The sequence below is a fragment of the Tauraco erythrolophus genome, chromosome 1 (assembly GCF_009769465.1).
Source record: "Tauraco erythrolophus isolate bTauEry1 chromosome 1, bTauEry1.pri, whole genome shotgun sequence".
Lineage (NCBI taxonomy): Eukaryota > Metazoa > Chordata > Aves > Musophagiformes > Musophagidae > Tauraco > Tauraco erythrolophus.
Genome location: NC_141465.1, coordinates 62,595,685 through 62,622,582, shown reverse-complemented (window position 1 = coordinate 62,622,582; position 26,898 = coordinate 62,595,685). Strand labels below are relative to the sequence as shown.

Below are 26,898 nucleotides of genomic sequence, written 5' to 3'. Positions count from 1 at the left end.
TCTTAGCTCAGGAGTTAAATCATTTATTTTATAAAATGTACATCCAACCAGCACCCCTCATGACTTAATTTCTTTCTGCTCCACAGGTTTCAGACGCCGCCTAATGACAAGCTCTCCCTTGCTTGTAAGAAAGGTGTCTGACATTTCCTCTTCTGTTGGCAATCCGTAAGGTAGTTTCAGTGGCTGTATTCTACAGGCAAAAAGAGTTTGCTTAGTGAAGTCCTATGACTACAAGAGTTAGATTAAGCGTTCTGAATTAAACAAAGAGTTAACAAACCTTATCAGATGTTTAATAACTTTCAGTTTGGAATTCACGGAAGGGATATTTTTGTGCAGTCTCGGCTGATGTGCCTATGTAAAGGACAGAAGAGGTTTTACAAATGCATTGCCAAAATGCAAATCTCAATTCACTGAACTTTTCACAATATCAGTCAAAACATAAACCACATTTGCAAGTACAAGATTTAGAGAAATGTCATGCATCGAGAACATACAAAAAAACATGAAATCAAAGCCTGATCAAATTTGATTCCCATAAAATTACAAGTTCAGCATTATTCCCGTTACATTATCAAGATATTAAAATTTCTTCCAATTGTTAGAAATACAGGAGTTTAGGGGTAAGACTTGTTGCTTCAGTTAGATCTTGAATTTATCAAGCATGCATTTTTTTCTCTGTAATATAACACTCACTAGATGAATCTTTGCACAACGTGCAGCTGGACTAAAAACTTTGGATAAACACATTTTTGACACAAACTCTTAGAGTCTTGGATTTGGAAGTCTTTTCATTAATAAATGAGTCTTATTTGCCTACCTGCAATATCTGAATAGTACGACCCACAGAGAAAACTGAATTCAAAGTATTTACAAATCTGTTTTTATTATTTTAGCAGAATTCTCAAGATAAAGATCTCCTCAGGCATGCAGAGCAATGCCATACAGTGCAATACCATACAGTGATATTCTGAATTCCCACTAAAAGCGCATTTGCCACTAATCTTCCTCTCAGCTCTTAAACACATTAACGATTTCTCAATTTCATTTATAGCAGCTGTAAAGCAATTCAAGTTTTGTGACTGCAAAATTAAGGTCTTTGAAAAAAAAACCCACCATCTTAATTCTACCTTATGTTTCTACATTTCTGGAATAAACAGTAAGTATAAAGAACAACAATCATACTTTATCCAGTCCAAGATCATGTACTATCTTCTTTTCCCAATACGGGCGACCAACTACACATTTTATTCTAGTAACAATGTGGATTTTGTGGGGCTGCTCAGGGTCACCTCCATACTTTTCATGATCACCAGGCCGCGGCTGAAATACCTAGAATAAGAAGTTCACAAAAACAGAGTTGGTGTTTTTTTTTCTCCTAAGTATCTGAATTATTATTATTATAGTTAACAAAATAACTCTCTAAAATGTAATTCAGCCTTGGTAAAAATTCCTACATGTTTAACTATCTTTCTTTTCAGAAGGTCAAAGCACCAACAAGTGACCTCAAATTTAGCTTTTATAACATTAAGTCAAACATATTTTTATAACAGTTTGCTGACGAATATATTAATTCCCGAGTTTGGCCATAAAACTGCATAGAAATACACGGACAGCACTCTATACCAGCCCAGCACTTAATTCACACGCATCTCATTGAAGAACGTCTGCTTAGCCTCTGAATGGTTTAAGGCTTTAAGAATGATTTTAAGGAAGAGTTAATTGATACTAGTCAGTATCTTGCAAAAAGATAAGCTAAAACTGTAAATGTAAAAATGTACAATGTCAGTCAAACTTCCCATCTTTTTGGTTTTAGTTGCTTAATGAACGGAATAGAATATTTCAGTTGGAAGGGACCTACAACAATCATCTAGTCCAACTGCCTGACCACCTCAGGGCTAACTAAACTAAAGCATGTTATTAAGGGCATTGTCCAGATGTCATCTGAGCACTGGCAGCGTCGGGGCATCGACCACCTCTCTAGGAAGCCTGTTCCAGTGTTTGACCACCCTCTTGGTAAAGAAATGCTTCCTAATGTCCGGTCCAAGCCTGTTCAAAGGTGCATCTTTGAATAATTCCCACACGTCCTGTCACTGGATCTCAGAGAGAAGAGATCAGCACCTCCCTTTCCACTTCATCTCCTCAGGAAGCTGTGGAGAGCAATGAGGTCGCCCCTCAGCCTCCTTTTCTCCAAACTACACAAACCCAGAGTCCTTAGCCTCTCCTCACAGGACATGCCTTCCAGCCCTTTCACCAGCTTTGTTGCCCTCCTCTGGACACATTCAAGGATCTTCATATCCTTCTTAAGTTGTGGGGCCCTAAACTGCACACAGTATTCACGGTGAGGCTGCACCAACACTGAATACAGCGGGATAACCACCTCTTTTGACCAGCTGGTTACGCTGTGTTTGATGCACCCTAGGGCGCGGTTTGCTCTCCTGGCTGCCAGGGCACACTGCTGACTCACACTGAGCCTGCTATGGACCAACACCTCCAGATCCCTTTCTGCAGGGCTGCTCTCCTGCCACTCCTCTCCCCCACTTATACTTGTGCTCGGTGTTACTCCATCCCAGGTGCAGAAATCTAGCATTTGTTCTTGTTAAATTTCATCTCATTGATGATTGCATGATGTTCCAGTCTCTCTAGATCCCTCTGCAAGGCCTCTTGTCCCTTAAGAGAGTCAACAGCACCTCCCAGTTTGGTATTTTCAGCAAACTTCTTAATAGTGTCTTCAACTGCATCCAGATCATTGACAAAGATATTGGAGAGAACTGGCCCTGGAATTGAACCCTGAGGAACACCCTGGTGACCAGTCGCCAGCCAGATGTAGCTTCATTCACTACAACCCTTTGAGCTCTGCCCTTCAGCCAGTTCTTCACTCAGAGGACTGCGTACCTGCTCATCTCAGAGTCTCTAGAAAAAAAGCACAGAATTAAGCAGGCTAATACCTATTTTTCAGTTTCTCAACTATCGAAACACATACCCAGTCCGGAATTCTTGACCTGGTAAAGAGACAACGAACCCAGGCTGCGGACACCATCCCCTCCATCCTCTTCCCCAGCATCTGCAAAGAGAGCAGGACATGACTTGCCTGCATCTTCCTTCTAGCTCTTCACACTCGCTAGCAGCCACTCAAACTCAGACCGGTTGAGCACACATCCCGCCTTTATTTACAGCTCGCGGTGACTGAAGAACAGACTGTGCCAACACCGGGCGCCCACGGGCTCCTCGGCCTTTCCAGCGGCCTCTCCGGCGAGGAACCGCCCGGGCCCGCGGCGGCGGCGCCCCGAAGGGGCGAAGCCCGCAGCAGCGCGAAACCTGGCCCCTCGCCCGACCCGGAACCGCCTCCCTCTCTCCTTCCCCCTTCTCAGGGGGGCCCCCCCATAGGGCCGTTCCCCGCCGCCCCTCGCCGTTTCACGGGGCAGGTCCCCCCGCCGCCGCAGGCGGAGCGCGTGCAGCCAGAGGAGCAGCGCCGGTGCCGCGTCGCGCCCGAACCAAACCGCTGCCGGAGCCACCACCTTCCAAGGGGATGCGTGCCCCAGGCCGGCTCGACCCCCAACGGCCGCCATGTCGGTGCGCAGCCCTCCGGCCGGGCACCCGTGCCACGGCACTTCCGTTCCGCGCCGGCGGAAGGACAACGGCGAGACACAACCCCTCCACCTCCTCCTCCGCCGCGGTTTCGATTCCCCAGGCGGCGGGGGAGGCGGCGCGCATGCGCGGCGCTGCCCGCCTGCCCCGGTGCGGGACCCGCGGCGGCGCCCATGTCGCGGGCGGGGGGTGATGGCACCGCCGCACTGGAGCGGGCTGGGGCGGAGACGGTGAAGCGGGCGGTGGAGCTGGACCTGGCGTCTCGGTTCCAGGAGTCGCTGGTGTGCTACCAGGAGGGCATCGACCTCCTGCTGCAGGTGGTGAAAGGTACCGGGCGAGGGGCGGTTCAGCCGATGTTTAACTACAGCCGTGGCGGCGGTTAATCGTTACACGCAGCCCGGCTCTGTCAGAGGCCGCCGGCCGGGCGTCCTTTTGAGAGACACGAGCCGTGTTTGGCGCCGAGGGCCGGCCGCGGTGCCCCGTCGCCTCCCGGTGAGGGAGAGGAAAGCCGGCGGTCTCTCGCCGGGGGACCCGGGGCCGGGCAGGGCGCAGCTCCCCGCGCGTCCCCGGCCTGGAGGAGAACCGGCCTGTGTGCTTTTGATTCACAGCCACGAAGGATGAGGCAAAAAAGCACCGCTACCGGCAGAAAATATCCGAGTACATGACCAGAGCTGAAGACATTAAAAAACACATTGAAAAAGAGAAACAAGGTATGGAGCTGCCATGTACCTGTTCGCGTTTAAATGCCTGTTGTTCTGTGAACGTTTTATGGGTAAGGTGGTTAACACGGGAATTATGTCATGATCTTTACTGAAAAAGAGACTTCTTTTCTTTTCAGAGGGCAAATACCATAAGCAAATCAGGATAGAAGAAAACGCAACAGGTTTCGGCTACGAAAAGCTTTTCCAAGAGTACCTTACTGAGATTGTTTCTGAAGTTTGGGTGGAGGACCCGTACATTAGGCATGTTCATCAGGCAAGTAGATATTCAGTGTAACTGATAGAGATGTAACTACTAAAAAATGCCAAGTTGCTAAATTAAATAAAACTTTTACAGTTGTATAACTTCTTACGATTCTGCGAGATGCTAGTTAAGGGGCCGTGCAAAGTGAAAACAATCCACCTCCTCACTTCCTATGATGAAGTAAGTGGCTAGATTTTGGTTTCTATATCCTCGTACTCAGATGATAACACATGCAAATATATATATATAAATATTTATTTTTAAATATAGATTTGTTCTTACTTACCAGTACTTGTTAGACTGAGGCTCTGATGCCTTCTGCAAAAAACACAGATTAAGATAAAAATAAAAATGTGATAGTTGAATGTAAGTAATTTTCTAAGTTCAGAGTTTTCTGGTAACTCTTAAATTCTCAGTAAGCAGAATCTTAAATGGAAAAGATATTTTTGTGAAAGTTTTTTTGTGGAAATGTCATCAAACCAAAGCATCTATTGAGATATGGCTTTTTTTTTTTTTTTCCTCTTCCAACAGCTATATATAGTTGTCATTTCGGAGGCCTTGATGAGCTAAAACCTCTTAAACTATCACTACATTTATTTTGGGTCAAATAGTAATTCATATCTACTTTCAAAGGGCTGAGAGAGAGCTCCTCCTCCACGTCCCTTAGCAAGCATACCTGTAATCTGTTTGCTTTTTATCCTGTCTTTGAAACTGCAAATCTGCCTTCATCCAAGTTACTTTTTTTGGTTTAAGTTAGTACTAAAGAGGGTTTTTTTGTGAGTTAGGAACAGGTGACCAGAAGTAGAACATACGGTTAAAAAAAACCCCACCACATTATTTTTACTTTTAACAGGGTAGTGGGAGGAGTCAGCAGATAAGTAGCTTGGAAGAAATACAACAATCATTGAGGAATTATGGAGTAACACTGAATATTGCATTTTCATCTTCAATACATGATCGAGAAATTAGGTAAGTGATATAAAGAACCAGTGACTGCCAGTATATACTTAACCCATCTTTTGAGACAATTTCTAATTACACCTCTGGTTAACAAAGTGGAAGGCAGTGGCTCTCGCTGGATAAAATCAGCCTCCCATAGTTTTGTGTGTTCCAACTGTGAACATAATAGTAGATGTCTCTTATCCAGAACCGTGTTTTCCATGGTTCATACAGGTATCAGCTACACTAGGAAATAACTGTGATTGAAACAAGGAGCTTGTGCATCATGTAGATACAACTATTATTTTATTCAGCATCCTCATAGTATTCGAATTTGTGAATTTTTAAAACAGATTCAACAATGGATGGATGATTAAGATTGGAAGGGGTCTTGATTATTTTAAGAAACCACAGGTAAGAATGCTTTGACCTCTTTAATTAACTTATAGTGTAGAAGAGCTCATTCTATGCTCACCATGTCAATTCTGTTAATTTCTGCAGGGTCGTTTCAGCATTGGATACTGTGACTTTGACTTGCGACCTTGTCACGAAACAACAGTGGATGTCTTTCATACTAAACATACAAAGAAAATATGATCAGATATGACTGCTTTTAGTGAGTGTTTTTTAAGCATAAAAATGTAAGACTGGAAGATGCAGCTTGAGTCCAGCTGTCCACCCTCGGAACCAACTCTTCTAAGTACTTAGTCCAGCGCAGCTTTTATAATCTATAGATTATTTGAGATTTTTCAGTCTGAGAAAACACAACTGTACAATTCCTCCACTGTACTTCTCCTGTAATCTTAATTAATACAATCCATGTCTAAATTTGATCTTGATTCATAACAGACCCTCAATACTGTCTCTCAAAGCCTCTTTACTGTCATTTCTATTTTTACTATTAATTTTGTCTTGAGCAAATTGTTTTTTGTATCTTTAATTGATCACCTCACAAACATTTGAAGCTGCACTGTCACATGTCCTCTTTTATAAGCAGCCTTATTATTTCCTGTAATTCCTGTATTCTGGTAATGACTACTGTTCTGTTGTGTTTTGGTCACTCCCATAATACCTGATTTCACAGACTTCACTAGCGACCCCAAACCTAACATTCCGTTTTCCAAGCTCCTTGCATACAAACATTGTAATGTTAAGTATATAGACATTTTAGGGTTGTCTTATGTGTCTCTGCATGATGGATTTTGGGATGGAAAGGATGCAAACAGCTGTATTCTTTTCCCTGTCATTCCTATGTGTTCTTTATTCCATGATGTATGGTCATATACCTGATTTCCATCCTTTGTATTAGATGTGGAAAGGTTGTATGATCCTCTTTCAGTCTTTTTCCCTGACTTGCAAGTTTAATGTCCTTCCAGCTAGTCATGCCAGTCTCAACTGCAGTAAGCTATTTCCCTGCTATGAAGATAGTCCCCTAAAAAAGTAGTAACTGATTTTCAAATTCTTCCAGAAGTTGGATACACTGAAACTTTATTGTTAACAATGATTCTAAGGAATATGCTAATTGGAAAAAAAGACAAAGTCTTTGCTTGTCTTTTCTTCATCCTGTGAAAACTGGAAGGTATCACCTGAGCTGCTGCTGCTTCTTATACAAGAGTTCTTGATCACTGTCAGCAAGAATCTGGCAAAGTCCTATATTATGATATGAAGAACAGGCAGTGGCCTCTTTTCCAGGTCCCATCAAAATCTTTTCAGCCTCAGGACTGATAGGTGCCTTATGCTTTTTGCATTGTGTGATACAATATGCCTCTATATTCTAGTAGCATGTTCATTGCTAGAACTTTTTGTCTCTCCTATGTTTCTTCTTCCTGATGGCTGGTGTAGTCCATTATCCTTTTTTAGTTTGCTTTATTCTTCTTTCACCTTCTGTCATCTAATGCTGCTATTCTTTTACTTTTGCCTCTAATGCAACAAATCTATTCCACAGCTATCAAGAAGAAACAGAGCTGGTCTTTGCCTTGTTCTCTGAGTCACTATTTGCCAGTGGTCAGCCTTCTTTATCATCTTGCATAAAAATGTCTCAGCTTTTCAGTGTTCCATCAGCAAAGAGTAACATACATGCTACAGAAGCTGTACGCTACCGGTCCATCCCCCCAAACATTCCACAGAAGCTCCCTGGCTTGCTGCTGTGATACTAGGTTTCTAGTCACTCTTGTCAACTTTATTCAATTGTGTATAATATACGCCTATTTTTAATGAGAATAAAGGTTATTTTTTATTATTTGTAGTTTTAGTCATCTGTTTGAATTCTTTGCACTACATAGAGTAATTCAAGGAAGCTGGGTAATGCCTTACAGACATGTTTGGGAGAAGGTTCACCTAAATACAGTAAGCTTCCCAAATGCAAAGCTATCTTTTAACCTAGTTCAGCAATTTTAAACATACTGGGGCAAAATAAAAAGCCACCTTAAATATTTCAGATAAACTTTTAGTACTTAATTAGAAATCAAAGTAAAAATCTTTGTCCTTTCTGCATCTTGTAATACAATATGCCTCTCTTTTCTAGCAGTAAGCCCATTTGATGTGGTGCTCTACTAATACCTCAAGAGGAAAGCATGGTCTTTCCTCTCTTGCCTGTTCATTGCTAGAACTTCTTCTCTTTTTGCTAATTAGACTATAATTCACTAGCTAAGACTACAGATTTCCTTGCAGATCCCATGGATATGCAATATCTGTACATATGTGCAAGTAACCCTTTAGTGACATACCAGTTGGTGCTGCACTGCAATTTTTACCTGTAAGCTCTTTATCTCTGAATAGTTCCTTTCACTGTCAGTAGGAACACCAGGTATGAAAAGGAATGGGCATCAATGAATGGAAAAAAAATAATTATGAGAGCAATCTAAGAGTACCGTTCCACAATCATTTTACTGACTCCAGGGCATGTTATTCTGTGCTGCCACTCACACTTAACGTAGTCAGGTCTTCACCTGGATTGTGCAGCTAGGACTGTTCCTCCTGGCATCATCTGTGGAGGTGAGCTTAAGCCACCTTCCCAGCTGGAGTCTGCTGAGTGCTGTTCAGTTCTACAGTGTGCCTGCCAGTACTAGCTGAGAGCTGGATTCGCCCCCATTGACTGTGCTCCTTAGCTAAAAGTAGGATGCTTCTGCCATAATTTCCTCCTACCGAGTGCTGGTCAACCAGTCATCTTTTAAAGATGACAGTTTGGAAGTAACAGTAACACCTCGCAGGCCTCAATTGTTAAGAACATTTGCAGCTAACAGTCTCATCTGGTCAGCCTGATTTAATTAACAAGGGAGGGAAGTATTCATAAAAGGATATACTGCCTTGGGCTTCCTAATCTGTCCTTATTTGAGGAATTTCAGTCGCTGCTGATACTTACCACATCCTAACAGTTTAGTGAAGAATGAATTGTATAACCTAGCAGTAGATAAACTCTGTAGCTGCCGCACTCAGACACAGTTCATATCAGCAGAGTCTGTCTCCTACAGCAATAAATTGCTGCTCTTCTAACCTGATCAAAATTGCATTCCAGTTATTCCGCAACAGAATTTGGTGCCATGACTTGGATTCACACATCCTGCTTCGCCTGGGAGGACTGCAGACTGATCCCTGCTGAACCCCCCTTGGTGCCACTTAGAAAGGTAAGGGACCTTTTGAAATCCCTATGGGAGCTTCAACTGAGGGGTGTCTGTATGGACAAGAAAGAAGGACGCTGGAACTCACAATGTCCTTACAGACCTAATTCTTTTAAGTCCAGAATGATTCAGTTACCCCAACTTTCTACCCAACTCTTCCTTCATGCCACAGCGTCAGAAACATGATTAGGACAGCCCCAAGGACATAAACATCATTGCTCCTTTACTTTCTTTAGGCCAGACTGGTCCTCATTTATCTTGCCCTATTAACAGCAATATTGTTTCCTGCCTAATTGATATTGGCGTTTCTCAATCCACTTTATGTGCCTCTGATTTTCCTGCAGTTCTCTTATCTCCAGCAGTAAACACTGTTGGTGTTTCAGGACTACCCACCCATATGTCATCCGGTAACAAGTCCTTTGCCTGTAACTATCCACCTCATTTCTGGATACTATGCCTTCCTTTTAAGTCCTCCTGCCCCAGTTAACCTTCTGAGAAAAGACTCTTACGTAAATTGAGTTGTGTCACACATTGTGCCCTGAATGGGATTTACCTTTATGTGCTCACACCTTGGCAGTGAATTTACGGGTTTTTTGCTTGATGAACCTCCCACTTCAACTGTAACTAACTCTACTACTCAAGGGCAGTTTGGTGAAGAAAAAGCAGTATAAAGGTATATAAAGGTATATAAAGGTATATATAAAGGTTTATATAAAGGTATATAAACTGTTAATTGCCTCATTTGGGCAGAGGTCACATCAGCAGAGTCTGTCACTGCTGCGCTGGGTTCCCTCCTACAGCTATAGCAATAAACTGCTTCTGTTCTGACCTGATCAAAATTGTGCTCTGCTTATTCGGCAACAACAGTGAAATTAATCTTAAGCCTTTCTTTCATAATGTTACTTTATAATGAGCTATTATTTTTATTTAACATGAAAACTGTCATTTCAGTTCACTATTGCCTTTCATTAGCAAATTTTCTCCTAGGTGGTAACATAAGGAAACTAAGGTCTCTATTTACAAGTGTATTTCCTAATGTAAAGTATTTCCACATTTATCTTAGTGCCAGACAGTGCAGGTACAAATGAGGCACATATGGCCTCCGTCCCAGTTAGCCTCTCCTGCCTTTATCATGCAAACCCTCACACGGAACTTCCTACTCCTTCCTCTGCTTTTGCACATGCATGGGCAAAAGCCCTATCCAGGGTGGAACCGCTGGACTGATTCACTACACAGCAAGGCGCTTAGCTTACTACCACACTTGTAGGGAGGGAGAGGGTCACCAGAACTCTGCAAGAAAGGATTTTTTAAAAGACTTTTAACCAGAAACCAGGGAGACATCTCTCTCCACACAGCCCAGGGGCTGAGGCATGGCCTCTGAGCTATTATCTGCAAGCAGTGGATGCAGGCTGGGGGTTCCAGTGCATCAGCACAGTGGCAGTTTTCCATCTACCCCATCCCATCTGTGTCAGCCATTTGTACCTTCTCTGCTACAGCACCCGTTTGGGATGCCACCACCGTTTTTCCCTGGTTTAAGCAGCGATGATGTCTGTCAGCATGGAGCGAAACAGGGCTGCAGCCTGTCGTAGTGGCTTACATCCTACAGTTTTGCAAACCTTGGGTACAGGCAGTGTGAAATCTAATTGCTAGTAGGTAACATTAAGCAAAAGTGCAAGATTAAATAGTTTTAATGACTAATAAGAGAAAAAATTCAGCAAGTAGAAATTACTGTTTTGTTCTCGTTAAAAAAGCAGCAGAAGTTTAACTTACATTTTCAAAATGCAAGTCACATTAACATTATCATATTCTCACATAGCAAATTCCACTTGCTGTGCAACTCATCATCTTGTGGACACACTCTTACTAATGTTGTCACTAGTGCAGCGGTTTCATTTGGGCAAAACTTACTACCAGTAAGGCTCTTCACCAGTTCACTGCACAGTACTGGTGGCAGCCACTGCTCCGGCAGATCAATGTTACAGACTTCAATCCTTCCATGCTTTACATCCATTTCCACTTTAACGTCAAGAACAGAATCTTTATAGACCATATTAAAACAAGTGCTAACGCTGAACTTCGGTGTCTTTCCATACACCATTCCCAGGTTTGTAGTTCTTTAGTTTTATTATTAATTCCAGGAAGTGCAGTCTCGTCAGCTGGATTTATTAAGGTGATATGATGATCTATTTGATGTTGTGTAGCATATTCTTCAGCAATGGCATCCAGGAGCATCTCACAAGTTAAACTGGGATCCTCTTCAAAGAGATTTTCACTGAGGCAGGCACACTAGGAGTGGCATTGCTCTTAGCCCTTTATAAGGACTTCTTAGCACAGAAGATAAAACAAACTTATCTGCGTTACAGAGTAAAGTACAGTGGTGATAAGCAGTTGTCCTTCCCAGCTTTGCAGCAGTACCTGAGATTTGTATTGCCTGTCTAGCAAGATGTCATATCTGTCAGTAACATGTACATCTAACTGGGGGCGCAAGGCCTTCAGTGCGTTCACAACTAGTTTCAGGTTTTCCATTCGTTCGTATTTTTTTCTGGTTGTAAAGAAAGTCAAATTGATATTGCCTAAGTCATGGTAAACTGTCCCTCCTCCGCTTCTTCTCCTGGCTAGTTTTATATTTTTTTGCCGCAGCAGCCTGAGGTTGCATTCCTGCCAGGGATTCTGATGTCTCCCTATTACCACAGCAGGTGAATTTCTCCAAAGGAAAAGGACCTGTCGGTTCTCTAAATTCATGTGGTCATGGATCCAGTCTTCTACAGCTAGATTTTGGTAAACATCATTAGAAACAGACTGGATAATGAGGCCTCCACTAGTCGTGCTTCTGAAGCCAGCTTTTGGAGTCCTGAGGATGCAGGATCGCTGCAGGCAGTTCTTTAATGATGACTGGAGTACCATGCTTTTAATAACTGGACAGTTGATGGAAGGAATGCCTGATCTGGGAAAGCTGACATGGCAAGTGCACAACCTGCTGTTGTGACAGGAATGAAATGCTAGTGGCAGTCATGCATTTCCCCAAGTGGCAATGCTCCTGAACTGATGTGAGTTACAAAGCATTTCTCCTCTTGAAGTTAATGATGCCGTTCAAACCCTGACATGTGCTTAACGTAAAAGCTGGAGCTGTCCGAGAAGCTTCTCCTCGCAGTCCTTGGTGCCTAAAAGACCAAAGGAAGAAACTGAATTAAACTGTGTATTTTCCCCTCACTCAGTACAGTCTTGCTAATGCAATTTTGCTTTGCGTATTTTGCTAAACTTTATTTTAGCAGTCTAGTTTTATTAATATTTTTTGATTGATCTGGTAAGAAAAAAAGAGGACCAACAAGCGCACGAGCTTGTTGGGTCAGCGACGAGCCAGCCCGGCGCAAGGCTCTCTGCCCCGGAGCCTGCAACGCCCTACCGAAAGGCGAGGCGAGCCCCGCGGAGTCACCGGAGCGCCGGCACCACCCGCCGCCGTCCCGGGCGCCATTTCGCTCTCGGGGCAGGCGCTCCCTCAGCCACGGCGGCTCCTCCCGAGAGGCAGAGCCACAGCGACGCCTCTCGGCGGCCGCCCCTCACCGCACGGCAGCCCGAGCGGCAGCAGGCACCGTTCCCCCGTCACCGCCCGCACCCCCGCGACGCCCGACCCCGCGCGCGCGGGGCGCCAGTCGGTACTCACGGCGGGAGGGAGCGAGACGGCGGTCGCGCGCGCGCAGGCCCATTCGAGCCGTCCCGGTCCCTGAGCGCGTTCGGGAACGACTTCCGGTTCCCGGGGTTAGAGGTGGTGGGGGCGGGCCCCCGGCCGGCGGGAGTTCTCCGCGGTACGCGACCCTGCCGCCCGGGGGGAAGCCGGGAGGCAGGAAATCCGGTGCCCTTGATGGTCGGGGGCTGTAAGCGGCTTTTGCCGCTCGGGCGGGAGCTGAGGGGCGCAGGTGGCCCCGCGGCGAGCGGTGCGTGCGGGCACCGCTTCTCAGCGCAGCCGGGACGTCGTACCGCTGAGAAAAAGCGAGAATAACGATCAGCAGCTGTGCAGCTGGGAAAGTTCAGGCCCTGGCAAAAAAAAAACCAAAACAAACAAAAAAAAACCCAAAAAAACCAAACACAAAATAAATCTCCTGTGGTGAGAGACTGTAAAACGGTGAGCGGCGTTCAAGAAAGTCGGTCGGTGTTGGTCTGTGCTGCCCCTCCCAACACGGTCACTGCGAAGCACCGGGTCGTGCCAGCAGGAGGCGGATGCACAACGGATAAATGGATGGTTCTTCGTGCAAGGCTCAACCGCAGGATGCTGGGGATGCTAGAGGCTTTCGCGAGTTCAAAGGGAGACTGAACAACATGAGGGAGATGCACAGAGGCTTGTCAAATACGTGGAAACTATCCATGGCATTCCTGAACATACAGAAACTAAACATTGATACCATAATTCATTAACAAGCCAGAAATGAACAAAGACTAGATAATTAAAGATGTATTGCATGTAGAAGATTGTCTTCAGATTTGCAATGATTTGAGCTGTTCTTAAAGTCTACCAGACCTTAGCTATAACTCTTCTTCAAGAGCTGTTGTATTAAATTTACACTGTGGGCCAATGCTCAGCACTACTAGTTGAAGTTTTTATCCACGGTGGTATCTATACAGCCAAAATATACCTTTTCCTGGTGTACATGTACTCATAAAGGATACATTCCATGCTTTGTTTTCTTATTCCTCCTCACTATTGGGTCCCAAGACATGAAGGAATTGTAGAGGAAAAGGGTGGGGACAGTGGTTGTGATAATTCAAATAGATGATTCCTCTTGAAGAGGAACAGTTGCAGGTAATTTTTCTTCTTTCCAGTTCTAGGAAGGTGTAGGAAGAAACATCAAGTCAATATCTTTATTCAGGAGAAACAGTGATGTTATTTGAGGAAGCAGTTTGGCTTTGGGTGTAGGTGTTCATACGTTTGCTTTACCAATGAAGAAAACTGTTATGATGGGGCCTGAATTACCTTTACCTTCTGATTGAAGAAACAGTGCTAGAACAGCTATATTCGCTGAAAGGTGTAGGAGAAAAGAAGGTGGATGCCCCATCCCTGGAAGTGTTCAAGGCCAGGTTGGATGAGGCTTTGGGCAGCCTGGTGTAGTGGAGGATTTCTCTGCCCATGGCAGGGGGGTTGGAACTAGATGATCTTTAAGGTCCCTTCCAACCCGAACCATTCTATGATAAAGGGTGAAAGGCTTCAGAGATTAAACATATTACCTTGGGGTTGTTTCCTACTGAAAAACTGGATCATTAAGAGCATGACAGTTCCTTACCAAACTCTTCAAAGAAATGTGTGGGTGTAGTAGGGTGAGGAAAAAGTAACAATCACCACTTGTGTTGGTGGTGATTAGTGGAAGAAACACACTAGAAGGAGCCTGACATGGTATGTGCCCCAGCACTTGTAAGGTTGTATTGTCACATAATTACCATTTTTTTTAATTATTATTTTTTAATTTTAAGCAGTTTGAAATGGGCATAACTTGTTGCTAAACTAGACTGGTGATAACTTTTCACTGGGGTGAACTATTCTGTATGCATAGGGTAAAAGGCATGTGGAAATTGTCCATAAAAATGTGCTGCTTTAGTGTTCCAAATATTGGAAGATCAGCTTTTGAGGCAGTTAGCAGAATCCAAAAGTGAACCTGGACACTGTAACGCTGGTCAGAAGAAGGGAAATGCATCTTGTAGGACTTTTGATGTTAATAAAACCCAAACAAAACCCGAACCATTGTTTCTGATTTGGCAGTTAACTTACCAATTTCTAATGTGCTGTTCCTTCATTTTGCCACGAGGTGTCAGTAAAAACATACTGTGAGCTGCTACACTCCGTTTTTTCAACGTGAAAACTGTGAGCCTAACCAAGGCAACTCTCTGTTCCCTTAATTAGAACCAGAAATTACTGAAAATGTAAAGTGTGGCAGAATGTGAGGTGGACAGGTAAAAATGGTGTGGGTCTGTTTCTGATATGCTGAGAGACAGAAAGACGTGCAGCAATAAATACCTTTCCTGAAAAGCAGCTATTGTTGAAGACAAACTCAACAAGATAATTTGAAATATTCTGGCAATAAGCAAAAGTATGAATTTATAAACAGGATGATGTTACCTTATAAGCCAGCAGAAGATCCTGAGAGACACATAAAATCTGAGAATATAGAGTCATTGCATGGTAGGATCCAGTGAAAACTACCTTATTGACAATTAATCCAGTATTTCTCTCAGGAATGCAACTCTGGGTTCAATCTCTGCGTGCAGGAATCCCAAAACCACTGGGCTGCTCTCCTGTGATGGAAGTCTGAGGCAAACATCCATCTGCACACCCAGTGTTAATTTTCACAGAGCCTTAGGCAGCAGCCTAAAGAGGACTTACTACGCTTCATTTGCTCTAGCAGGAGCTGAATTATGCATGAAAACGTGACTGGGGCAAGAGAGGGGAAGAAGACTCGTGTTGGCAAAAGAGAGATTGAACAAATTCATAACAATGCCCTCTTGTTCCCTGTGGACCTAATACAACACCTCTCTAGACTTTAAATGCCCAGTTGCCAGCTGGACTGCCACAGTAAGAGGTACTTTGGTCACCTTAGCTCTGGCTGTCTAAACATCAAAATTTTTAAAATCTTCAGAAATACAGCATTCTCCCAACTCATTTTAGAGATATTTTCCCCATTTTCTGTGAGTTCGTAGCACATTGTAACCATTGGAGGTCTTTGTTTTTTCTGGGCCAGTAAATAAGCCAGACTTATGCTGTTGCTATGGTTTCAGGTCTTATGGACCAGGTACCTCAAAAGCAATTCTGCATTCAGTGTGAACTACTTGACCTTCTCATCAACCAGCTCAGTGACTACTCTAATTAAAAGGTTAAAATATATCTTACAAATACATATGTAAATTAGATAGGTTTTGGATAGAAGGTAGCTTTCATTAAAAGAAGGCTACTTTCGCAAGATTAAATCTTTCTTATCTAACACTTGTTTTGTTCTTGTCAAGTGAGAGAGATTGTATGGCCAGTGTTAAAAAGAGGTTTTGTCTGTAAAAGTGTCTCCTTGGATATTACATGGTTTCTGAAAGAAGATGAACCTAATTAGAGCAGAGGTGTTCAGCTGAGCTCTCTGTCAGATGATCAGCTGTGGCAGATTTAGACTACCCGTCTTCTCTCCAGGGGCTGGGCTGCTTGGCTTTGTGTCTGAAATCTTCTGTCCTGTAAGCATTGCTCGTGCTGCCTTTCCCTGTGGCTTTGGATTAATCAGGGATGAGGCCTATGCTGCGTATGTGCAGATGGGCCCCGGGAAGTTTGAATTAAAGGCAGTGCTTCAAAGGGTGCTTCAGAACCAAAGAATTCCTCTCAAACCAACAATGCAGATACTATGTGTATGGTCAGAGTATGCTGATGTGTGATACCCACCCACCTGCCTGTCTCCATCCCTAAATAGCTATAAGAATTGAACTATTGTTATTTGAGCAAGTCGTCTTTTTATCTGTTGAGGTCTGGAGCGAACATTACGTCACTTGAGGAGGGGCTTGGCTTAGCTCCTGCCCCAACAAAAAAGCCATTCAGAAAGATAGAGCAGCAATTGGTCGCTAATATTTATTTGTACTTGAAACCAAAAAGAAGTATGAGCAACTTTTCTGACTTTAATAGTGTTTATTGAGGAACTATGCTATAAGTCATAAACCTGATATCTGAAAGTTTAATAGAGAAGAGGTACTCAAAAAAAAACTCCCGAGATGAAAGCGAGTAGAGAGAAATAAGATTTCTGTGAAGGCAGTGCTCATAAATATTTACATCAGAATTGATGGGAAAAGGGTTGTACTGATATAATATTGTACAAGATTTTACAGTGCATCAGTTGTTTGTTGTTGTTGTTGTTTGTTTTTTTTTTAATTTTTAAGGATTATTTCTAACTTTTCATTTGGGTTTGCCTCTAAGCATTTCAGTCATAAACACCTCTAAGGACAATAGGTATTATGATAATCTTTGGAAGCAAGATTAAAGAGAATAAAAGTGCAGAGACTGGATGCTCGCTACACAGAGCTACTCAGGTAAACTGCTGTGCTGGTACTGTGCTAGAAGTTATGTCCATTGCAGCTACTTGTCTTCTGTCCTGCAGCATTCCCAGCTCAAGGAAATGGGACAGCCTCGGTGGGAAGGACAATACTTTGAGAATGTGATGGTTAGGGATAGCTTTTTCTTCAGGGGGAGAGCTGGAATCGGAGTTCCTACGGCTCTTCACAACCACCCAGACTAGCCAAGGCTTTCACTCAGCTACGAAGAAAGAAGCTGAGGGAAGACGACGAACCCCTCCTCCCGCCTCAAGGTGCGCTCCCGCCGTGGAGAGCTTCGCCTCGCCGCGGAAAGGCGAGGGGGCGCGGAGGTGCCGCGGGCTGTCTGCGGGGCTGAGGAGACAGCCTGCATGCCGCGGGGTGCGCGAGTGATGGCGCAGGGCTCCCCTCTCCCGCCGTCCGCCGATTCCTGCCTCCCTCAGTCCGCGCCGCAGGCTGAGCGGAGAGGGGCGGTTGGGAGAGCGCGGCAGCCCGACCGCCGCTGCCGCGCGTCCCGGGAACGCGGAGGGCTGCAGCCGCCGGGGCGTCGTGCCCCTCGGCAGTCCGCGGGACGGGCGGGGCGGGCCCGTTGGGACGGGGGCGGAGGGCGGGCGCGGTGGCGGCGGCCGCGGGGGCCTCACCTGGCCCGGGCGGCTGCCATGAGCGCCCGGCGCTCCCCAGGGCACCAGAGGGGTAGAGCGGAGGGTCGCCCCAAGGTAGAGACCGGCGGGACTCGCCTGGGCGCCCCGCCCGTTGCCCCGTGAGCCCGGGGTCGGTGGTGGGTGCGCGTCGAGTGGCCGGTGGAGAGGGGCGGGGCGGGGCGCGGCGGCGGGTGTTTCGGGTACTGTGTACACACACTGTGGAGGACAAGGAGAAAGGAGCATCTTAAACGATTAATCCCTGAAATGCTTGGAACCCAAAAATGGTCTGGGGGACGTTTCATCCTGGTCGCAAGGGGGTTGCGTTGTAGCAGTTCAGGGGATGGTGGTGAAAGTGCGTCACCAGCGGTAGTTAAATTTTACTGCTTTTTGACAAGCGTAAATAATAGTTATTTTAGGATATATAATTAGTATCACATTTTTCAAAGGTTCTCTTTCACAAGTTGAATAAAAGTAGTATTGTGAATGAGCAAACACTCTGTATTTCATCTGTAAATTTGAGTCCTCGATGCTCAGCGAGGTTCTGAAGGTACCTATAGCTTTTAAGTTACTCTGGTCTGTACCCTTTCTGGAAAGACTAAGGCAATGCCTGTAACTGGACAAGGTTGTTAAGTGACTCTTTCAGAGACAACAGAATATTAGTATGGGATTCACCTCATCTCATTTGATATGTCAACGGTGATGATGACTGTAATAGAGATGTCTAGGCTGTCTTTATTGCCAGAAGTGCTCCTAGGGCATGATTAATTTTAGGATGAATGCCCAAAATCGATCATGGGAATCCGTTTCTAGAAATAGCTCTTTGTGGATACCCAAAATTAAGTCACCCTAAACAAAACTGTCACTTATATTAATGCTTAAGAACACCTTGAGGCTGATGGTCAGACTGATACTTGGTGGCAGAGGTTCGATTCAGGTGAAGTCAAATGTAGTAGGGAAATAACTCAGTGAACCAGCTGCCCTAAATTTCCTTGAAACTCTTGAATCTGAGCACGGAGAACAACTGTTGTGGTCATGCTGGTGGTGATAACTCCTGCTGGCAGGTAATCGAGTGTTCATATTCTGTTGTTAGACCTATGGGCTATCTCCCATGTTATGATGAGAGCAGACTGTCAGGTGATACCTGTGTTCAGCTGAATTGAACAGAATTTGAACATTTACAAATATTTCTGGCCTTCCTCTGTATTTGAAAGGATGCTGATAGGTGGAGCTACTTCAGAAGTTTGTCCATGTTTCTTATTATCATGTGTTTCCTCTATTTAGCTATACATATAGCTAAAATACCAAAAAGATGGTTTTCTGCATCCTTTTGTGCCTAGGAAATTAAATGGTAGCGTTCTCTGCCCCAATTTGTGTTGCTGGAACAAGCTGTCATGAGCTAGAGCAGAATGCAATGCCATGGCAGGAGTGAAGGTTGTTCTTTATGTTTTTTGATGGCTGTGAGTATTTTTTGGTAGTGTGGTGTTGGTTTTTGAGTCTAAAAAAGCCTTAAGTGCTTGGTAATTTTATATGTTTACAGATTGCTTTCATCATATAGCATCGTGAGCACAAGTGTAATTAGTTAAGGTGCTCAAATTATTTGATGTCTGTATAAAGGAGAATAAATTGCTAAAATGATATTTTCCATTAAGAACCTTGATTTTGTAGTTTAAATATGGTATCTCTGAGTACTTGCCAGAACTTTCTTGGTTGTCCAAGAGGAGATGAGGAGGGAAAACCACAGAATCATCTAGGTTGGAAAAGACCCTTAAGATACGATACACGTCGGCTGTATGGAGCAACAAAACCACCTTCAGTGTAGTCAGTTACTTGAGGTTTGGGGGTGTAGACCTGATTAGGACTTCAATTTTGTAATTTTAAGTCTTGTTTGTATATTCAGATGCAGAGCAGGATTTAGCCTCCTTGCCCTTCATTAGCCCTCCGGTCGGATCCTGTAAAGCAGGCATCGTTGCTGACTTCCTCCAGTAATAGTAGAGCTGTATTGTCCCCAAATTTTATAACTTAATAAAAGTGTGGGAAGCCCAAAACACAGAGGTACAGATACTGTCTCTACTGCCCTTTGAGGATGCTTTCTGTCATGTTTTTTTTTGTGTGTTAGTTTTGGTTTTTTAAAAAAAAAACAAAATCCATAGTTATCATGTTTTCCAGTTTATAACTGTGCTTTGTTATTAATTCAGTAGCATTAGCTGGATCGGGCTTGATAAAAATATAAAAATAAAATTACAACGCAAATAAATTCATATTTTTTTTCACTGGCTCTCCTAATATATTTGTATACCCATTGAACAGAAGAAGTGGCAAAATTAACTATTACAGAATGTCACAGGACAGAGCCCACCCAGAAAGCTTTTTGTCACAAAGCATCTTTCAAATCTTCCTAAATAAATCAAAATGTATTTTTGTGCACTGCTAGTAGTACGTGAAGAAAACTCTCTGACTGTTAGAAATAATTAAACCTCACAGAATTCATTATTCAGTGATACTAATTTCTCATGTATTATGTGATCAGCCTGCGCAAACAACGGAGTTTCTGCATCACACTGTATCCGTATCTTGATTAGGCTGAGATTTTAGAAATGTGAGGACTCAGAAAATTGAAAAGCTTTATGAGGCAGTAATGCTTCTATAGACTGAGATGTTAAAGTAAATTGATAGTGCCCAAGTACTTAACAACTTCATTTTGTTACAAAAAGACCGTATAACATTTTTTTTAAAGACAACATTATTTCAGGGAAATCTATTTAAAATGGTGCATGTTCTTCATTTGTGAATAACGTATACTGGTCTCTTTTTTGTTAAGCGTAAATTACTTTGTATTATGAAATTCTCCCTGCAAGTCCTTGAAGATTAAGTAAAATACTTTCTTCCTCCTGTCCTTATAGATTGATGATCTGAAGAAGATAAACCATGAGCTAAGGCAACATGTCATACAACTGCTTGGTAGGAAGCAAGTGGTTGAAAGTCCAGTGGATAGGTTCACCTATAAAATGATCATCTGTGTAAAGAACTTGCTGTAATTGGCAAACTATCTGAGCAGCTGGAAAAAGAATTGCTGTTGAATACTGCTGATAAGGAGCTTGAGGAAGCAAAGGTATCTGCTTATTGGAATTAATGTTGTACAGTGATATTTTAATGTTGTTAATATTATGGGGAACTGATTTTTTTTTTTAACATTTGGACGGAATTTCTAGTTTTTATCTCTGCTTTCAAGTATGTTTGCTGGGATGATGGAAGAATAGGTTCTGGCCACTGTGATATTTTTCAAGGGTAGAATTGTTCAAGGATTAAATTCCATTTGCAGTTGTAAAGAATGTAATTTCAGTGCAGATGGCTTTTGATTTCACAGGATAATGTAAAATTACATTCTATGCACATGGAATTATGTGATTTAATAGTAATTGTCAGATGGGAGAAATGATATTCTTTGTTTGCCATTAGTAGAATCACATACTTATTTCTTTAGCCTCTAGGTATAGTCAAACTGTTCCTATTTTCAAAAGTTTCAAAACATGGTTCAGGGAAAAGGTATCTTATGCTTCCTTTTTCGTTCACTCACCTGAGAGTAACTCGTTACTGTTTTTCCTAATCCTGGACTGCATCTGAAGATAAAACTTTTAACTGATTCCCTTCTTGATTAAGTTTATTGTTACTAAATAGTATGTTTTCAGCCTTGTCAAGCTAGAAAACTTGTACAAAACGTTCCTTGGACAAGAACAGTGGAGCTGAAATGCTGGATTTGCACTAGTGATTATAAAAAATTAATGCATCTCTTGCTTTAATTTTTTTTTTATGGTAGATTCAAATTCAACACCAGCAGAACAAGATAAAGAAACTGGAACACATGGTGAAAACACTAAAATCTGTGAGTTAAACATGTATCTGTAACATATATGTAGCTATGAAATCAGATTATTTCCACATGAAATTAATGCTTGTACAAGTGAATTACACTTGCTTTATTTTCACTGATAACAGACAAGTTATAGAATGGATAAATATATCTGTTTTCATTTTTAATTCTTTGTCTCTAGATGATTTGGAATCTGTTTCTGTTTTGCAACCAGCCTGTAATGATTTGCTTTCGAGAGTCTTAATATTTTTTTTACAAAATTACACATAACTGTTTTGAATACCTCGTAAATCACTTGCAAAACAGAAAGAAGTAATATTTTTTCTTTAAAATTTTTATCTTAATATTCTGTCTTCCTTCAGGGTTTATGATACTGTTGGAATATTTTGAAATGTATACAATTTTGTAATTGTAGAAATATTTACCAATGATAAATCTAACTTAAATTTGAATTTATTAAGTGGACTCGTTCACTTGCTTCTAGTATAAATTGATAGGGAATTTTTTTGTATTCAAGATAATAATTTCTTACTATAATTTCAAGATTTGCCTCAAATTTCAGGGGAAGAGAAATTTCAGAATTGAAAGAAACCCTTCAGGAGAGAGGTTGTTTTTTTCTTTCCTGTATAAAATGTTTGAGGTTATTCCACAATCCTGCAAAGAACCCCCTCTGGAAAAAAAAGACATTCTGACTACATAGAGCCTACTGCTCAATTACCCCAGAAAGATTTTGATCCTTCAGCCAGAAAGTTTGGGCTTTGAGAGCTAGATTCAGTGAGAGATTTAGGTGATTAGTTTCCAAGTTTTTCGGGATTTAAAGACCTGCTTCTGCATGCGTCTTAACAAATATAAGAAATTTGCAGAGTTTAGTATTCCCCAGTTGCTTAACCTTCCCTAAGTCTGAGTACTTCCAACAGACAGATTGCAACGGATAGGGATTTGTGTAATTTTGAACTTTGGAATTGAAATTCATCTTCAAAATTTGTTTTAGGCCTCTACATGATTTCCTGGATTTCAACTATACTTATTTGCACATTACTTTATTTCCATTTAAAAAATTTAACTTTAATGGATCTTAAGGAAATATAGTGGCCTAATTTCTTTCATATTAAAAATTCTTAGATGTTCCAATACAAATCTACTTATTGTGCTCCTTAGTTGAACAGATGTATTCCAAGTTAATTAACGTTTACTTTTTATGTCCTTTTCTGTCCTGTTAGATATTTTGTTTAGAAAGACATTCAGAAATGTTCTGTATTATAATACAAGTCAAAAATACAGACATGAGAAGTTACTTTAAAGTATTAAGAAGATTTATTTTAGTTAGATCTAGCTTCATCTTCATTTTGAGAGTATATTTATTTTATATGAAGTATCATTCATACAGAAGTTCTGTAATTCTCTCATTTTGCACATGCAGGTTATATTACACAGAAGCTGAAACAAAGCAAGGAAAGTCACCTTCAAGGCTCGATACCTTTATTAAGACATTGGAAGGGCGACAGAGACTACTATAAAAGCAAGACTGAGAATTTGCTGAAGGTATTTAGAAACGCATTTCAAGTCCTACGCGAACCTCTACTTGTGGCATCATGTCAAAAAAATTTTCATCCATCCAGGTGAGCTTGGAAAACGCTTTGGAAGAGGAATGCATCTTTTAAAATTTTGGTTTATGTTATGCTAAACTACCAAAGCCATAATTACTGGGAAGAAAAACTAGTTGATTATAAACAGAAGGATGCATAAGATGGGAATGGGCAAATAATGTGAACTTAACTGCTGCTTTACACTGCATGCATGTGTGTCACTTTAAATGGTTACTGGCAACTGCTTACATTTTAAGTAATTATTAACATGATTGTTGGTACCATTTGTGGTAGACATTTGCTACTCAAAATAAATGTGTATTTTAGAAAATGGTGTGTATAGCCGGTCTCTCATACTGGCTCACATACAGGTCTGTCACTCTCTCACATACACATATGTATGTGCAGTCTTGTCTGTCTTGAGTTTAGTAGGTTGAAGGCTTATTAAATCTTTTATAGAAATTTCTAAACCAGATAATAAGAAAGCATTTCAAGTTTTGTTTCTCTACTTTAACCTTGTATCACTTTATTCTTTAAGAAGAGTTCTGATACAGAAGTTTTGAAAATATTGAGAGAACACGAAGAACTTAAGTCAACGCTGAAAAAATATGAGCGCCATGTGGCAGAAATTCAGGGTAACGTCAAAATTTTAACAGCTGAGAGAGACAAAATTGTCAGACTTTATGAACAGGTAATTTTATTACATTTGTATGATTAATTAAAATAAGGTGATGGACAAGAAAAAAATGCTGGGTTTGTGTAAAAAAAGAAAAAAATGCAAAGCATTTGTTAAAAAAAAAAAAGTTATGGAAGTTCTGTGATTAAAATCTGTCAGTTAAATAAGTTTGTAGGTGCTGTCCTGAGTTAAGAATGCTTTCCTGAACCAGAGAATATATGTGCAAATCATTACTTCATCTTTGCTATTACACGGTTTGGGATGCTTTGCATTATCAGCCGTATGCCACACTAACATATTATTATCTGTTTCATGTTTCTGTTATGCTGCCGTTTTTAAAAACAGGCACAAGAAGAGATTTTCGACTTCATCAGGAAGTTATCAAATGCCCCAGGACTCCTAGAAGTACTGTGATAGCTCAAGCTATGTTAAGACATGTGGAGATAGAAAGGGATACAGCATTGTCAGATTTCCAAAGGATGACTACAGAACGTGATAGCCTCAGGGAGCAGTTAAAGGTTTGATTTCTGCCCACCCACTGACCCCCTCCCAAGGTTATTTTAACAAGAAAACTACTTAGTAGTGTAATTAAAGTTGCTAAAGATTTATATTCTAATCCTGACAGTTACTCGCGTTGTATGTTTGTGGTGAGTTCAGACTTGTTCTATATGTGATTTTTTTGTTGTTGTTATTTGATACAGATTTCTCAAGAGACTGCATTTAACGAAAAAGCTCATTTGGAACAGAGAATTGAAGAGCTAGAAACTACTATTCAAAATGTAAGAGAAATAATTATTTACAGACTTGTAATACAGGTGATGTTCATAGTTAATCCTGCAGGACCAACCTGACTGCTTTCTATCAGGAATCAACAGGCTGAGAGCAGTGGATATTATTTACCAAGACTGTGGCAAGGCTTTTGGCACTGTTAACCGCAATATTCTTATATCTGGGTTTGGACCTTATGGTCTGGATGGGTGGGCAGCTAGATGGGGAAGATTTGATTGTATCGTCAGTCTTATTAGGTAGCAGTTAATGGGTTATACTCGGCCTGGAGACTTGTTAACATGGAGCACCACAGGGATTTGTTCCAAGGCCTGTCCTGTTTAACAACTTTATCAGTGACCTGAAGGAGGTAACAGAATGTGTGATCATAGAGTTTGCAGATGACACCAAATTAGGGAAAACTGATGATATACTCGAGAGCAAGACTCTTATCCACAGGGACCAAGACAGGCAAGAAGAATGGACAGCAGGAACTTCATAAAGTTCAACAAGTATGAATGCCAAATTCTGAATTTGGGAAGAAGAGCCACTGGCACCAATACAAGTTGGGGACCAATGAGTTTGGAACCAGGTCTGCTGAAAAGGCCCAGGAGGCCCTGGTGTACAGCAAGCTGTACGTGAGCCAGCAGTGTGCCATGGTGGCAAAGGTGGCCAAGAGTGTACTAGGCTGTGTGAACAGGACACAGCCAGTAGCTCGAGGGAAGCGATTGTCTCCTTTTTACTCAGCATTCATTACACCACATCTGGATTACTACATTCATTTTTGCCACCATGGTACAAGAAAGACATTGCCAAACTGAAGTGAGTTTAATGGAGGGCTCCCACAATCCTTGGGGCTGGAACACTTTCCCTATGAGAGGAGACTGGTGGAACTGGGATTGTTCCACGTAGAGTAGAGGTGGCTTAAGTTGGACCTAAGTCCTTCCTGCCAGTACTCATCAAGAAGTCAGAAACAGACTTTTCACAACAGTGTATGATGGGAGGATGAGCAACAATGGGCATCAGTTGAAATGAGAAGGGTTCCGGCTGAATACAAGGAAATACTTCTTTCCCACAAGGACAGTTGAGCAGTCTTCAGCCTTGGAAATTTTCAAGACTGGACAGGACAAAGTCCTGAACAACCTGACCTCAGAGCTGACCCTGCTTTGAGGAGGATTTTAGACTAGAGACCTGGAGTCCATTCCAATGTGAATTATCTTATGATTGCATATAATGAAGACCTGATGCTCCAAAACCAAATGTAATTGTACTGTTCTGGCAAGTCCTGTTTAATATGGTTTAAGTTACTTGTGTGTGTCATTGTTGGCTAACATATAGTGCTAAAATAGAAAATTAAAACATTAATAAAATGAATAAATCTTAAATATATTTACAGTCTTGGTAGAACTTTGTTTTACTAGATTAGTATTGATTTCTGTAGCATGTCTTTCTTGTAGATCTTGTGGTTAAAAATTCTGGTTCTTTTTTTTTCCCCTTCAGCCTTTTAAATCCTACCAAGCTTATAAATATAGTTCCAAGGATTATATATTAAACTGAGTGCATCTGTGATGAAGGATGTAGTGTAGGCTTAAATAGCTCTGAGTACTCTTGAGTAGTAAATTAGCTTTAATCACATGCTTGACATATGATGTGTAGTGAATATTGGAAATAGTCCTGGTTTAGGTACGTCATCTTATTTCTTCAGTTCATTTGGTACCCTGTGAGGGTGATACATCAATATGAGATTTATGGCACTAGTATTGAAAAGTTGCTGCATACCAGAGGCTTACTGACTCGCTCTTCAGTGGTCTGACCTTTGATTATTGTAACACAGAAATTAGTACTGGAAAGAATTAGTAAATGAGGAGAGTGATGAGTTGAGAATTTTTTACCTTAAAGGAGCTGTTTCAAATAATTTAGAAAGGACAGTTCTTTAAATGGTAAGTGTAAGCATTTTAATAATGAAACAGGAGTTTTCTGTAAACTGAAGATTTCAAACTAGCTTTGCTGGAGTCTGTGCAAGTTTCTGGACCTGTTCTTTGTTCTAGATCCAAACCTAACTTGGTCATATAGTGCTTTATGCAAATATTTTACAGTGTTTTCTCTATCCAGTTATTGGCATAGCTATATAACTTAGTAGAGGCCTAAATCCATAATTGGTCGTGTTGTATCCTGAACCGTAATTTCTCCTTTGATACTTCATAATAATGTGTTCCGTTAC

At 41.8% G+C, this 26,898-nt stretch overlaps 4 protein-coding genes across 4 annotated transcripts in view; 2 read left to right on the top strand and 2 right to left on the bottom strand.

The window, feature by feature from the left end:
- On the bottom strand, nt 1-3,581 carry MRPL30 (mitochondrial ribosomal protein L30). The gene is made up of 5 exons (XM_086609974.1): nt 3,516-3,581; nt 2,981-3,061; nt 1,183-1,329; nt 278-351; nt 1-190 (listed from the first exon to the last, which is right to left on the bottom strand). The coding sequence occupies exons 1-5, from the start codon at nt 3,564-3,566 to the stop codon at nt 58-60; spliced, it is 486 nt and encodes a 161-aa protein (XP_086466100.1). The 5' UTR covers nt 3,567-3,581; the 3' UTR covers nt 1-57.
- A 177-nt stretch (nt 3,582-3,758) lies between these two features.
- Nucleotides 3,759-7,732, top strand: MITD1 (microtubule interacting and trafficking domain containing 1). The gene is made up of 7 exons (XM_086609962.1): nt 3,759-3,912; nt 4,194-4,295; nt 4,424-4,560; nt 4,642-4,728; nt 5,402-5,517; nt 5,841-5,901; nt 5,989-7,732. Exons 1-7 carry the CDS (start codon nt 3,759-3,761, stop codon nt 6,082-6,084), a joined length of 753 nt encoding a protein of 250 aa, XP_086466088.1. The 3' UTR covers nt 6,085-7,732.
- A 3,132-nt stretch (nt 7,733-10,864) lies between these two features.
- LIPT1 (lipoyltransferase 1) lies at nt 10,865-12,233 on the bottom strand. The gene is given in 5 exon segments (XM_009983154.2): nt 10,865-11,198; nt 11,201-11,383; nt 11,386-11,406; nt 11,409-11,525; nt 11,528-12,233. Coding segments are annotated over 5 exon segments (1,110 nt in total). The 5' UTR covers nt 12,009-12,233; the 3' UTR covers nt 10,865-10,890.
- A 5,300-nt stretch (nt 12,234-17,533) lies between these two features.
- The window catches only part of TSGA10 (testis specific 10), a 29,076-nt gene continuing 19,711 nt past the window's right edge, over nt 17,534-26,898 (top strand). Inside the window, 7 exon segments of the mRNA XM_086615763.1 lie at nt 17,534-17,857; nt 20,683-20,740; nt 23,071-23,192; nt 23,775-23,927; nt 24,258-24,270; nt 24,273-24,430; nt 24,614-24,691. Of these exon segments, the coding sequence (XP_086471889.1) occupies nt 17,534-17,857; nt 20,683-20,740; nt 23,071-23,192; nt 23,775-23,927; nt 24,258-24,270; nt 24,273-24,430; nt 24,614-24,691 (906 nt within the window).

Bases quoted from the DNA above. Each gene is read 5' to 3' on its own strand.
- MRPL30 (XM_086609974.1), bottom strand. From the start codon at position 3,566: ATGGCGGCCGTTGGGGGTCGAGCCGGCCTGGGGCACGCATCCCCTTGG. The intron at 3,062-3,515 runs GTGGTGGCTCCG...CTCTCTTTGCAG, and splicing joins GGCACGCATCCCCTTGGAAG to ATGCTGGGGAAGAGGATGGA. The intron at 1,330-2,980 runs GTATGTGTTTCG...TTCTTATTCTAG, and splicing joins GGTCAAGAATTCCGGACTGG to GTATTTCAGCCGCGGCCTGG.
- MITD1 (XM_086609962.1), top strand. From the start codon at position 3,759: ATGTCGCGGGCGGGGGGTGATGGCACCGCCGCACTGGAGCGGGCTGGG. The intron at 4,296-4,423 runs GTATGGAGCTGC...TTTTCTTTTCAG, and splicing joins CATTGAAAAAGAGAAACAAG to AGGGCAAATACCATAAGCAA. The intron at 5,518-5,840 runs GTAAGTGATATA...TTTTTAAAACAG, and splicing joins ATACATGATCGAGAAATTAG to ATTCAACAATGGATGGATGA.